The 15021-nt window shown below is 45.2% G+C and overlaps 2 protein-coding genes across 2 annotated transcripts; one reads left to right on the forward strand and one right to left on the reverse strand.

The window, feature by feature from the left end:
- Positions 1-6784: 6784 nt before the first annotated feature.
- On the forward strand, positions 6785-10538 carry RhiXN_01389 (uncharacterized protein; the record flags this gene model as incomplete). The annotated part of the gene is made up of 4 exons (XM_043321208.1): positions 6785-6944; positions 9081-9373; positions 9400-10041; positions 10077-10538. The coding sequence occupies 4 exons, from the start codon at positions 6785-6787 to the stop codon at positions 10536-10538; spliced, it is 1557 nt and encodes a 518-aa protein (XP_043187031.1).
- Positions 10539-11811: 1273 nt separating this feature from the next.
- On the reverse strand, positions 11812-14950 carry RhiXN_01390 (Transposon Tf2-7 polyprotein; the record flags this gene model as incomplete). The annotated part of the gene is made up of 2 exons (XM_043321209.1): positions 11812-12027; positions 12077-14950. 2 exons carry the CDS (start codon positions 14948-14950, stop codon positions 11812-11814), a joined length of 3090 nt encoding a protein of 1029 aa, XP_043187032.1.
- Positions 14951-15021: the final 71 nt, after the last annotated feature.

Below are 15021 nucleotides of genomic sequence, written 5' to 3' on the forward strand. Positions count from 1 at the left end.
ATCTTGTTGGCAAGAATCCTGTTGAGACATGTTGTATGCCAACTGTAAGGTTGGGTACACACTGGGAGGCAGGTGCTTAAGGCCATACTAAACAATGTGAATCTGCTATCTAGGCTAACTACTGCTATCCTAAACCACTTAAGGCAGTGCTAAGCTATCTACTCACAATGGGTGAGGGCCTTAGGCCAGTGAGGGTGGTGACTTCTGGGGCTAAGGTGTGAGCAAAGGACCTATGGGAGTCCAACTACTTAGCTGATCTACTGAAACCTGTCTGTGAGGAGAGACAAGGTAAAATCAACTTGGTGTCTCCAAGCAATTTCCCTGCTGTATTTATACATGAGAGAAGACTATTTACAAATGGGCAAGTTGTGTGAAAAGAAGTTCTAAGAATAGGAGAAGCATGCTGCATGTCATAAACAAAAAATAGAACTAGCCGGAATTGAACCAGCTTGACCACTAAGCCATAGAGCCCTATTATTCCTCTGCTGACAACCCATGATTCACCTGCTACCCCCCAATTTGGGCTTGGGCCAGCATGCAACCACTTGTACTGGTCATGTGACCGTGTCCAGGACACTGCCCCTTTTTGGGTGGGCAGCGCCCCTGTGAAAAGTTTTCCCATGGTGGGAATAGAACTGGTGTCCTTCCAAGTTCTACCAAGTGTCATAAACAGAGGAAAATAGAACTAGCCGGAATTGAACCAGCTTGACCACTAAGCCATAGAGCCCTATTATTCCTCTGCTGACAACCCATGATTACACCTGCTACCCCCCAAATTTGGGCTTGGGCCAGCATGCAACCACTTGTACTGGTCATGTGACCGTGTCCAGGACACTGCATGCTGCGCAGAAGCATGGATTTGCAATAAGCACCCTTGGCACAGCATCTCAGCAAGTCTTGGTGCAGCATCTTGGCATAGTAAGCACCAAGATCATGTGATCAAAAAACAAAAGATATTGAGTCCATAAAAAATACTAAAAATAGAGAAAGATAGTGTGATTCCAATGGTATAATTCTTGAGGGTGTAACACATGCATTATCTATTTGTAATTAGTTGATCCTTGTGTATATATACAGCAGGAAAATTGCTTGGAGACACCAAGTGTCCTAGATGTCTGTAGGGATGTCAAGGCAGTGGGCGCTTGTGGCCATATGTATCTATGTGAAAACCATGTAAGGTGGTGGAAGTGCTACCTACAACAACTAGCTATGTATCTACAATGACCAGTGTCCTGAACTCTGTAAGGATGTCAAGGAGGTGGGCACTTGCAGCTGGGAACAACTATTTAAGGACCACTTAAGGTGGTGGGCAAGCTACCTATGACAACAACCAACTATACTATGGTGACTAAGGCTGTAAGGGCAATACCAAACTATGTAAGTACAACAAGGAAGCCGCTTAAGGTGGTGTAGACTGGTATGGACTTAGTGGATTCTGGGCAGTAAGGCCTTGTACAATGTGTGATGCAACAAGAGGTAATTGACCTGGGTGTTACCATGGTTGGTGGCCTCCTTATATATTACAGAGGTGATCTAATTACAAATACACTATATCCAATCCTGTGTCCAATAAGAACCCCATTCTGCAGTTGGACTTACTCATGCATATGTGTCACTGACGTGTCATGATGATGTCATAGGTGGGAGGTGGCTATGTGTTACACCCTCCTAACATATACCATTGGATTTGCCTAATTTTCCTGATATTTTACTATTTTTTATGGACTTGTTATCTTCTACTTTTTGATCACGTGATCTTGGCGCTTACTATGCCAAGATGCCATGCCAAGGGCGCTTAGGAGAAATCCACGCTTCTGCGCAGCTGCAGCACAATTCTTTTTCACATGTATAACTTCCTTTCTCACGCACACAGACCATGTAGATAAGTGCCCATTTGATTATATATACAGCAGGAAAATCACTTGGAGACCCCAAGTTGATTTTACCTTGTCTCATATTCATTGAGGAGGATAACCCAGCCAGCTAAGTAGCCAGCCCCCATCAGCAGTAGCACTCACCCTCATCTTCACTCATCACACCTCCCAGGCCTCAGGCCCCTTTGTATCAACAGTAGTTAGTAGTAAGTTGCCTTAAGCAGCAGTAGTATAGCCTTAGATAGTTGGTTACATAAGTAGTGTAGTAGTTGTATGGCCCTAAGCGCCCGCCTCACTAGCAAGTACCTACCTTACAGTGGTGTACAACACTATGTGTGCTGAATAAGTGCAGAAGGGGACATGGCTTGACACTTAGTGTATGAGATAAGCACTGATGTCATGTGATCAAAAATGTTGTCTGTTTGCCTTTGTTCAAATTTGAGAAAATGGGGATAAATTCCCTGGTATCAAGTGTGTCTACAACACCAAGGCCATAAGGGCAATGACCAGCTATATCTACAATGAGCAAGCTGCTTAAGGCAGTGAGTACAGGTGTGAGACTTAGTGGTTACTGGGCTTAAGGCCCTTGTACAATATAGGATACAACAAGAGGTAATTGACCTGGGTGTTACCATGGTTGGTTGGCCTCCTTAAATATTCTACAGTAGAGCTATTTACAAATGCAAGATACCAAATATGTAATCCAATAAGAACCCTGCTCCTGCTGTGGTCTTACTTATGCCTACATGTCACTGATGTGTTATAATGACATCATTGAGGTGGAGGTGGCTACAATGCTGACTAAGCAAGGAGGGGGATGTGGCAAGGCACTTAGCATATGGTATAAGTGCCAAAGTCATGTGATTGAAAAGGTTGTCTGTTTAACTTTGTTTAAATTTGAGAAATTAGGAATAAATTCCCTTGGTATATGTGTGTCTACAACAGAATCAATCTTACCATATTGAGAATGTGTTTGATGGCTCTGATGAGATCAGCAACCCATTGAATTAAGATTGGGTTTTCCCCATTGGTTCTGGTTATATATGTGCTTAATACATTGACAACAGCCAAGAGATTGGGGCCATGGCTCTTCAATTCAATGGGAGACCCATCTGCAGTTGCACAACATTGGAATGCAACTGCCAGTGTGTGATTGACAGAGCCCTGGGGCAATCCAGTGTGCTCAGTCCACTTGTCATCTAGGATGAAGTTCTGAAAGGGGTAGTGTGACCCAGTGGTTGGGGCCTTGGGCAGCAGACATGGGATGAGGGAGCAAAGTCTCCCAAGGTTCCAAGCAATGTCCTGGGGAAGCAGCATTGCATTTGGTTAGCTCAAAATCTTAGGAATGTATCCAAAACAAGCATGTGTTATGAAATTTTTGAGTGGCTGAGTAGATACTACACATGACCACTATTGGCCCACAAGTTTTACCACAATTGCCCAATGGTGCCCAATGGTACCCAAGCATTTCAACTTGTCCATGTATCATTACATAATCAAGTAACTTACAGGCCAAAACCCACCCCTCCTTTCTTACATGTAAATAACCACTGTAAATAATGTTTGTAACTATTTATGTAAGTATCTTTGGATTTCTAATGGTACCCTAACAACCACCATGACCACCAGTTGGAGCACTTGTTGAGGATTTTGCAGGTCTGTTTTGCACAATGTTTGTCAGACCAAAGCTCTTGAACATCAGCAGCACAGAGAACAGAAGCACTGTCCCACAGTTGCAAAATTGTTGCCACCAACCAAAATGCCTGTGCAAGGATGGGTAATGTCATGACCTTCATTGGCATGTGTCACAACCCACTCCATTGTTCCCATGAGTCCTGACCTTGTCAAGCCTCCAACACACTCATGTTGCACACCAACATGACCGCAAGCACGCATATACTCTCACTTATGCACTCAGAACCCCCAGGTTCCCACATATAAGAGCCTTATGGTCAACATGGCTGGACTTAGTGATATTCTCTAAGTCCAGGTCACATGACCTCCCCCCCTCCAGTCCTTTATCAAATACTATACTAAACTACTATGGATTTGAGGTGGGGGGGGATGTCATAATCTCTTCTATAATAATATATTATTCAGACCTTGCCTGTGGGCCTTAACATTGGCCCACAGCTAGGGGGGTGGGGGGAGTGCAATGTCCACCAGCAACTTATATTATTAGTATATCACTGTGCATCATATATACCATATATATCTTTGTCAGTGGATATATATGGTAATAACCCCTCCAGATATGGGTTATGACAGCATGACATGATTTTTTACCATTTTCTATCTTTTTCCAGAATAATTTCCTTTTTTGGTATATATTTATGACTCATCAAGATCATGTGACATATTTGATATATGATGTGAAATTGTAAAATGACTCATGCTTTGTAACTGTTGTTTCTGATGTGGCTCTTTTTATGTATATAAGCCAGGTCAAGTTGCTGCTAGAACAGCAAGACTTGACCTCTTTGTCAATTCATCCTAAGCTCACTCTTACCCTTTGTCCAGGCCCCTAGTTGGCCATTAGTGCACCTTTACTATAAACCCATAACCCAGGCCTTGTTGCCCTCTACCCTGTCTGATAGTCCATTGGTGATAGGGCCACAGATTTTAAGCCCACTTGTATCATAGGTCCAAGCTTGGTTGTGACAGGTAAACTTGGACATGCAGTCCTTCAGTTCCATGTTATGACCAAAAAGGAAGAGCAAAAGTGCATTGAACATATCTCCAAGGAGTGTCTCAAGGTGCTCAAGGCAGACAATGATGGTAAGTTGATAGATTTGCATTTGTTGTAGACACATTCAATACCAGGGAATTTATTCCCATTTTCTTGATTTTAAACAAAGGCAAATGGACAACATTTTTGATCACATGACTTTGGCGCTTATATCATACGCTAAGCGCCAAGCCACGCCCCAACCCGCGCTGACCTCAGCATACATAGCCACCTCCACCTGATGACATCACTATGACACATCAGTGACACATATGCATGAGTAAGGCCAACTGCGGATTGGGGTTCTTATTTGATACGGTATTGCATATAATTGTATTTGTAATTAGGTAGCTCTGTAATATATAAGGAGGCCAACCAACCATGGTAACACCCAGGTCAATTACCTCTTGTTGCTTCACACATTGTACAAGGGCCTTACAGCCCGGTAAACCACTTAGTTACACGCCTTAAGTGTTGCCTTCACCATACATATGCAGCTTGTTGCCGCCTTACAGCGCGTGACCAACGTAGTTAGTTAGTTTGTTGTTGTAGGGTACTCCACCACCGCCTTAAGCAGTTATACTGTATTAGTCACATGGCCACAAGCGCCCGCGCCCTTGACGTCCATACAGACATCTAGGACAGCATTGCTTTCAAACTGACACTTGCCACAGAGGCTGTTGTAACCACACTGTAAGGTGGGTTACTTGCTAGTGGGGCAGGCGCTTAAGGCTGTACTACTACAATGCAAGTCTGACTAATCTTTAGGCTAACTACTGACTAACCACTTAAGGCAGTGCTGAGGGGTCTATAGATGATGGGTAGGGGCCTTAGGCCAGTGAGGGTGGTGATAACTACTGCAATCTGTGTATCTACTGAGTAAAGGAGGCCTATGGGGGCCTGGACTACTTAGCTGGTTTGTTAGACCTGTCTGTAATGAAGACAAGGTAAAATTGACTTGGTGTTGTAGACACACTCATACCAAGGAACTTTATTCTGATTTTCTCAATTTTAAACAAAGACAAATGGATAACATTTTCAATCATGTGACTTTGGTGCTTATATCATACACTAAGCGCCTTGCCATGTCCCCCTCCTTGCTTAGTCATCATTGCAGCCACCTCCACCTTGACAATGTCACTATGTGTTACACTCCCTTGAAATATACCATTGGAATTGGACAATTTTTCTAATATTTTTACTATTTTTTATGGACTTGATATCTCATGTTTTTCAATCACGTGATCTTGGCGCTTATTATGCCAAGATGCTGTGCTGAGATGCCATGCCAAGGGCACTTAGGAGAAATCCACGCTTCTGCATAGCCTGCAGCACACTTCTCTTTCTTGCCAACTCTTCTTGCTCTCATGAGCACAGATTGCCTGTATTTAGTTCTCTTGTCTATATAAACAGCAGGAAAATTGCTTGGAAACCCCAAGTCAATTTTACCTTGTCTCACAATCACAAGACAGGTTATCAGAAGCCAGCTAAGTAGCCAGCTACCAGTAGTTCTCACGCTCACCCCTTACTTTAACTTACCACACCTCCAGGCCTCAGGCCCCTTCACTCTGACAGTAGTTAGTTAGTGTCATAAACAGAGGAAAATAGAACTAGCCGGAATTGAACCAGCTTGACCACTAAGCCATAGAGCCCTATTATTCCTCTGCTGACAACCCATGATTACACCTGCTACCCCCCAAATTTGGGCTTGGGCCAGCATGCAACCACTTGTACTGGTCATGTGACCATGTCCAGGACAGTTAGATGTTGCCTTAAGTGACTTAGAGTACAGTAGTATAGCCTTGACTGTTAGATTAGTCAACTTTACCTTGTATTAGACATGGCCCTAAGTGCCTGCCTCTAGTGTGTACCCACCTTACAGTGGTGTATTGTTAGACTTGCAGAGGCAAAATGGATGACTAAGCAAGTGAGTGCCAAATCAAAGGGGACGGTGCAGACAAGTGTTGAGACAACAAGAGGGAGCAGGGCAAGCAAGTAAGATAAGTAAATATATTCTACAAGTAAGAACTGGTGTTGCAAGTGATGGGAGGCATTGGACTTCCCATGCTTGCTTATATACATAAGTGCATACATGCAAGGAGGCCGCGGGCGCCGGTAGAAAGTGTCTGTGAGCCCAGAGGGCAAAACAGGAGAGAAAGAGAGAAGTGAAATACAAGACAAAATGAAAGAGGTACGCAAAGATAAGGAGTGGGGAGCCAAGAGGCTCTGCGCAACCAATTGTAAGAACCAATGGTCCAAGTTGGAGTTTGGCCAAATTGGGACCAATGTTGTGCAAATGAGTGCAACAACTGCGTGGGATCCTTGGGTATCTGAGGGACAAGGTGGAGGTGCAAAAGAATTGCATGAAAATGACGGGCCGGAGAGAGGGGGCCAGAGGGCAAGGAGAGCAAGGGGAACAGGGCAACAAGGTGGCAACAAGGTGGCGGTCACGTGCAGGCGTTATGGTGTTACAGACCTGGGTTCATAACATGTATGACACTATGACATGTCAGTGACATGTATGCATGAGTAAGGCCACAGCAGGAGCAGGGTTCTTATTTCATATATAGTACTTCCTTTCCCACACAATTGTATTTGTAATTAGGCAGCCTGCAGAATATATAAGGAGGCCAACCAACCATGGTAACACCCAGGTCAATTACCTCTTGTTGCATCCCATCACTGTACAAGGGTCTTACAACCCAGCAACCACTTAGATACAATGCCTTAAGTGTTGCTTCCACTGTACTTACATAGCTTGCCATTGCCCTTACGCCTTGGTCATTGTGGGATAGTAGTTAGATGTTGTAGGTAGTACTCCCACTGCCTTATGCAGTTTCTTGCTCAGTACATACAGCCACAAGCACCTGCTGCCTCAACACCCCTTAAGGACATCTAAGACAGATTCTGTTACACTCCCAAGAATTATATCACTAGAATTGGACAATTTTTCTATTATTTTTAGTATTTTTTACGGACTCTTCATCTTTACTTTTTCAATCACGTGATCTTGGCACTTATTATGCCAAGATGCTGCGCCAAGATGCCATGCCAAGGGCGCTTAGGAGGAATCCATGCTTCTGCACAGTCCACAACACACTTCTTATTTCACCAATGTACTTCTTTTTCTCATGTGCACAGACCATGTAGATAGCGCCCCTTGTCTATATACTACAGGAAAAACACTTGGAAACACCAAGTTGTTCTTACCTTGTCTCTTACTCACTAGAGAAGGTAGTCAGCCAGCTAAGTAGCTGGCCCCCTCATCAGTCCAGACGCTCACACTCCACTTAACTCATCACACCTCCCAGGCCTAAGGCCCCATTGTCAGTAGTTAGAAGTAGGTTGCCTTACGCAACAATTAGTATAGCCTAGATAGAAGTAGAATACAGAGTCTTGCTTGTAGTAGTACAGCCGTAAGCACCCACCCCCACTAGCATGTACCCACCTTACAGTGGTGTACAACATATTCACTGAGTCCAGCGCTCCAGGGGTTGAAGTTGAGACTCAAGAAGCCACTACAGCTTGTCATAGACACACTCAATACCAGGGAATTTATTCCCATTTTCTCGATTTTAAACGAAGTCAAACGGACGACATTTTCAATCACGTGATCCCGGCGCTTATATCTTACACTAAGCGCCAAGCCACGTCCCCACCCGCGCTTACCTCAGCACACGTAGCCACCTCCACCAATGACATCACTATGACACATCAGTGACACGTATGCATGAGTAAGGCCAACTGCAGAACAGGGTTCTTATTGGTTATGGTATTGCATATAACATATTTGTAAATAGTTCACCTCTGTAATATATAAGGAGGCCAACCAACCATGGTAACACCCAGGTTGATTACCTCTTGTTGCATCCCATTTGTACAAGGCCTTACAGCCAGATCACTAAGTAGTACTACAATGCCTTAAGCGTCAACTCCGCTGTACATACGTAGCTTGCCATTGCCCATACGGCCTTGGTCATTGTAGTTTAGTAGTTAGACGTTGTAGGGTAGACCTCACCGCCTTAAGCAGTATTCACTGTACATCCACACGGCCACAAGCACCCGCCCCCTCGACGTCCTTACAGACGTCTAGGACACTAGGTAATTGACCTTAAGTTGGTTGCAAACCGTGCCTACCAGCACACCCACTCAGCTCAACAACAAGAAGACCCCTAGTACTAGCACAAGGGAAATCAGGTGATTGGGATTGCCTTTTGCTGTCAATAATCAAACCAGCGTTGTCCCCACCTAGTACCAAATTGCTATAAGGCTAACGGGTTCTAATTGTCCGCATACCACCGGTTGCCGCACCCTTTGTTAGCAACCCTAGACAGCCAATCCACCCGCTTGCAGAAGCACTGCCCCGTATCACGCCCGTCCACAGCAGTTGATCAGGGTAAGAACTGTCCAACGCTAGGCCGGTTGAGGCAAGGGTTTAGCGTATACATACAATAAAGCGCTCATAAGTCCTGATATAGGCACCACTAGTTCCCCATACCTTCCACCATTACCTCCCGCACCCCCCCACGTTCTTCCTCCCAGGCATCCACCCACGCTGGCCGGTCCTACCCCACACATCCTATGGCAACCCGCTCCTGGCCACCCTCTTGAGCCCGCTCCCCTATTGATCAGGGAGAGCTGGGACCCTTCATTCCGCCAGCCTCCCCTGAGCTTGGCAAAGTCTCACTTGAGCGGGTCATCCGCCTTCTTTGGGGGCTCCAATCCCAAGTCAACCATATCAAACGGACCCTTTTGGAACAAGCCAAAATTAGTCAAGAGGTTTGAACCAACGTTGAGAACATCTTGCAAACAGTCAATACTGTCAAGGATGGGCTTGCCCGCCTCCAGCACGCCTGGGGTCCCCACACCCCAGAAGAACAAAAACCCCCTGCGGTCAAGGAAACTCCCAGGGCCGCGCCCAAAGCCAAGCCTATTGGCAAGGCTCTACCCTTCCTTGGGGGCCCAGCCCCTATCATCTCTACAGGGGCCCCCAGGCGCAACCCCCTCTCCTTATTCAACCCATACCCTTCCTCCTCCTTCCCTTTGGGACCGGCTCCAGCCCCCCAGGGACCTCCACCAGCGCCTGTCATCACCCCGGCGCAGCCTCCAGCCCCCTCCACTGTGAAAGTGGACCACCCAGACGCCTTTAAAGGCAAAATTGGCTTGGAGGCCAAACAATGGCTGACACGCATGCTAGCCTGGGTACGCCTGAACCAACAGCAATTCCCGTTGGACCTGGAGGTCCTAAGCTTCCTCTTGATGAATATGACGGAAGCAGCTGGGGCCTGGGCCCATCCCCACTTGGACCAACTAGGGTCCCATTGCGCACTCATCCAGAGCGTGGATGAATTCAAAAACGAGTTCCTGGCCGCTTTTGGCAACCCAGACGCAATCAGGGCAGCAGAGCAAAAATCACCTCCCTCACCCAGACCGGCACTTGTGCCAAGTATATCACAAAATTCTGCACACTGCAGATGGAACTCAACTGGAATGATGCCGCACTACGCGGTCAGTTTGCGCAAGGACTTCACTGGGAGGTCCAAAGACAAATTGCCACAAGGGAGAGGCAACCCCGCACTCTGAGGGAATTGCAAGATGCATCCCTCATCATTGACAACGCCCTCCGTGAGGAACGCGCTAGCCACCCGCAACAGGGTAATAAGCCTAGCAAAACAACCACAACCCCCAATTGGGGGGCAAGTACCGGCCAACAGGCCACCAAAACTGGCCCCCTCTCCTCCAATCCAAACTATGTCTTGGAAGAAGAACGCAACCGCCGCCGCGCAGAAGGTCTCTGCGTCAAATGCGGCAAACCAGGGCATAAGTTTGCCGAGTGCCAGACTGGATGGAAGGCCACCCCCAAGGAGGATAAGGGGAAGGCCAAAGAAACCGCCAAAACTGGCAAAGACTCTGAGTACCAATCAGGAAAAGAGTAAGGGTACCTGCTGCCGCGCGCAAGGACCCCAAGGACTCTGGTATTGTTTTGGAATTATGTAATATCTACGTCTTGTAAAAATCAACCTCTGTTCACTATTCCAATCAAACCAGAAAAAGCGGAACACTTAGAAGTCCTGATTGACTCAGGCGCTACATCCTCCTTCATGCACCCTCGCACCGCGGAATCACTCTGTCATGACCTCCATTGGCATGACATGATTTTATACTATTTTCTACCTTTTTTCCGAGATAGTTTCCTTTTTGGTATATATTTATGACTCATCAAGATCACGTGACATATTTGATATATGATGTGAAATTGTAATTGACTCACTATTTAGTACTGTTGTTTTGATGTGGCTTTCCTCATGTATATAAGCCAGGTCAAGTCGCCGCTAAACAGCAAGACTTGACCTCTTTGTCAATTCATCCTAAGCTCACTCCTACCCCTTGCCCAGGCCCCTAGTTGGCCATCAGTGCACCTTACTAAAGAAACCCATAACCCAGGCCTAGTTGCCCTCTACCCTACCATACCCCTTGGCCCTTTGTCAGCCCTCTACCCTGTTTCATAGTCCATTGGTGATAGGGCCACGGACTTTAAAACCCACTTGTATCATAGGTCCAAGCTTAGTTGTGACACTAGGTCAAGTCTTTCTTACTCGTACTCTTGTCAACAAACAAGAACTGCGCTTAGATAAGCACCAAAACCCAAAACGGTATCACATTGTAGCCTGTCAGAGCCAACAACTACCAAAGAGGTAACCTAACTAGTTATTGCCTAATATAGGACTTATCAACTAGTAGGATCTAACAATGCTCAAGGCAATTGCCAGATAAAGGATGGACAAGACCAATAACAGTAAAGTGCACTATGCTATTAAGATAGCAGGGCTAAAACCAAGGCAGGGACTATTACACTCAAGGTGCACCTGATTGTATGCCAAGGGTAGGTAGTGTTGGAGGGATAAGAGGTCAAGTTCTGAGGCTTAAGGCTCTCAGAACCCTCCTTATATATTCAACAAGTAGAGGGAATAGTACATACATGAGCAAACACAATAACAAAGATAAGGTCACATGACCAAAGATAAGAAAAACGTGATCACATGACTGAAGGTCATGTGATAGGATTACATAATATGCGCTCAGCGCTTAAATAGCATAAATCTGCATATATCCATAAATCTTCATGACAATAGCGCATATATTCACTATTTCTTCGACTTAGTGGATTCTAAGGTGGTCATGCTTCTAGGGCATGACACTTCCCCCCCGTTAAGGTCCAGCTGCCTCTGGATGTTCACGGTGAAACTTGGCCAATTTCTCAGGGGCATTGGCTAAGTGGGCTTTGGGCTCCCATGTATTATCCTCTGGTCCATACCCTTTCCATTTAACCAAGTATTTGACTTGTCGACCCACTTTCTTGGAGTCTAGGATCCTTTCTACAGTGTACTCCTCTTCTCCATCAGCTGTGACAACTGGGGGGTGGGACTGGATCACGGTTGTACTTGTCTACTGGTTTTTTGTGTAACAGGGCAACGTTGAAGACAGGGTGGACCTTCATGGATTTAGGGAGGTCCAGTCTATATGAGTTCCTGCCAATTTTCTCCAAGACCTTATAAGGCCCCAATCGCTTATGTTCTAGCTTATGGGAAGGTCTTGAGGTTTTGATGTTGGCGCTATTCAGGTAGACTTTATCACCAATTTCCAGCTTGGTTGCTTCCCTTCTGTTGAGATCATAGTATTGTGCATTTTGTCTTGCTGCAATTTCTAAGGCAGCTTTAGCTTCAGCTTGGATCTCTTTCAGGAAGTCTGCTAGGTCATCGGCTTGAGGAACATGGCTTTCTTTGGTGTTCCCAACTGTAAAGTCTGGGTTGTAACCATAGCACATGTAAAAGGGTGAATGTTTGGAACCTGAGTGTTTCCCATTATTGTATGAAAATTCCGCAAGTGGTAATGACGCAACCCAGTCTGTTTGCCTATAGTTGATATAGTGGCGTAGGTAGATTTCCACAAACTGGTTTAAGCGTTCACTTTGTCCATCAACTTGGGGTCTGTATGCAGTGGAGAAATGTGGTTCTATCCCCAGCCGCTTATAGACTTGTCTTAGGAACTTTGCATTAAATTGGGGGCCTCGGTCCAAGATGGTTTTCCTGGGTAACCCATGTAACTTCCACACAAAGGATACAAAGAGGTTTGCAACATCAACCGCAGTTGCATCAGAGTGCGTTGGTATGAAATGAACCATTTTGGATAAGCGGTCCACTACTGTTAATATTGCATCATATCCTTCTGAGGTGGGGAGTCCTACAATCAAGTCATACGTTATTTCCTCCCAGGGCTTATTGGGTAAATCTATGTTTTGAAGGAGACCTTCAGGAGCCCGGTTGGAATGTTTACTATGTATGCATGAGTCGCATGCTTGGACATATTTTGTTACAGACTGTTTCATCCCTGACCAATAGTAATCCCTTGAAAGGAGGTCTAGGGTTCTGAACTGTCCTGGGTGCCCAGTGGAAGGGTTATCATGCCTGCTTTCTAAGACGGCTTTCCTGATTTCTGGCTCATTGGGGACATAGATCCAATCATGATAGTAAAGTAGGCCATTATCAATCTTCCATCCTTTAACAGGTATATCCTCTTCCAAGGATTTAAGGATTTTGTGTACAGCTTTATCATCATGCAGAGCATCCCTTATTAAATCATTAAGGTCACTATCTGTTTGAATAGCTGCAATAAAAAGCTCTGGGCTTATGAGCACAGGGGTTTCACCCCCCCCTTTAACCGCAGACTTGTGGTCTTCACGGCGAGAGAGAATATCTGCTTTTCTATTCTGTGCGCCCGGCCTATACACAATCCTATAGTTGTAATCTGCCAAAAATCCCATCCATCTTAACTGCCTTTGGTTCAGATCCCTTTTTGTCTGGAAGTACTCCAGATTTTTATGGTCTGTCAGTATTTTGACAGGGATTACTGTTCCTTCCAGCAGGTGACGCCATTCCTTTAAAGCCCTTACTACTGCTAGTAATTCCTTGTCAAAGATATCATAGTTTCTTTTGGCAGGTGCTAGGGATTTTGATAGGAATGCAACCGGGTGTAATTTATCATCACTGCCCTTTTGATTAAGGACAGCGCCCGTTGCAAAATCAGAGGCGTCACACTCAAGGAAAAACTCCTTGTATGGATCAGGTTGGATTAAAACAGGGGATTCAATTAGAGCCTGTTTGAGGGCCTTAAAAGACACTTCTTGGCGTTCACCCCACTCCCAAGGTATGTTCTTTTGGAGTAATTGGTATAAGGGTTGTGCCAATTTTGAGAAGTTGTGTATGAAGCGTCTATAGAAATTTATAAAGCCCAAAAACTCTTGAACCCCTTTGACAGAGCGCGGTGTTGCCCAATCAACCGCTTGAGTGATTTTCTTGGGGTCTGCTTTTACTCCTTCACCATTGGCAATGACACCAAGGTAATCTACTTCAGACGCATAGAAATTACATTTCTCCAGGTTACAATAGCATGCATTGTCTTGCAGCCTTTTTAGTACCTCTTGGAGATGTTTTGTATGTAATTCCCTGCTTTCTGAGAATATTAGGATGTCGTCTAGATATACTACTACATAGACGTCCAATATGTCCCTAAATATCTCATTCATGAAGTGCTGAAACGCAGCAGGAGCATTGCATAACCCAAAGGGCATGACTAGGTATTCAAACAGGCCATATTTGGTTTTAAACACAGTCTTCCATTCATCACCTTCCTTTATCCGGACCAAGTTATATCCAGATTTCAGGTCAATGGTGGAAAAGTATTTTGCGCCCCTAAGTTTCTCAATGAGAGACTGTATTAGAGGTAGAGGGTACGCATTCTTGACTGTATTTGCATTTAGGGATCTATAATCCACAACCATACGCCTTTTCCCATTTTTCTTGTTGACAAAGTGAACTGGGGAACCATATTTGGACTTGGATGGGCGAATCAATCCTTTGTCCAATTGTTCTTTAAGGAGTTTTCTAAGTTCCTCATCATCAGATGCCTTCAAGGGGTATACCATAGCCTTAACAGGTTTATCAGGATCGATTAAATCAATCCCTAAATCAAAAGGACGGTGCGGCGGCAGTTCCGTCACCTTCATGTCCTCAGAAAATACCTCCGCAAAATTGCGCAGTTCTACTGGGATACTTTCAAGTGGAAAATCCACAGTACCTCCAGTTTCCCTAGGGATGCCTTCAAGAGGTTCAATTACCTCGACACCTCCTAAGTCTTCTGGTATGCCTTCAAGGTGGTTAGGAGTCCCACCGACATTTCCCAGGATAGAATTAGAAACAGAAAGACAAGTGTTGTTACAATATTGAGAATTAAAAGTGATACGCTTATTAGGCCAGTCTATAGTAGGGTTGTGTAACTTGAGCCAGGACATTCCAAGGACTATGCTATGTTTGCCTATATCAGCTACGTTACATTTCAGAACCTCTTTATGACTACCTAATT

The sequence above is a fragment of the Rhizoctonia solani genome, chromosome 16, assembly GCF_016906535.1.
Source record: "Rhizoctonia solani chromosome 16, complete sequence".
NCBI lineage: Eukaryota > Fungi > Basidiomycota > Agaricomycetes > Cantharellales > Ceratobasidiaceae > Rhizoctonia > Rhizoctonia solani.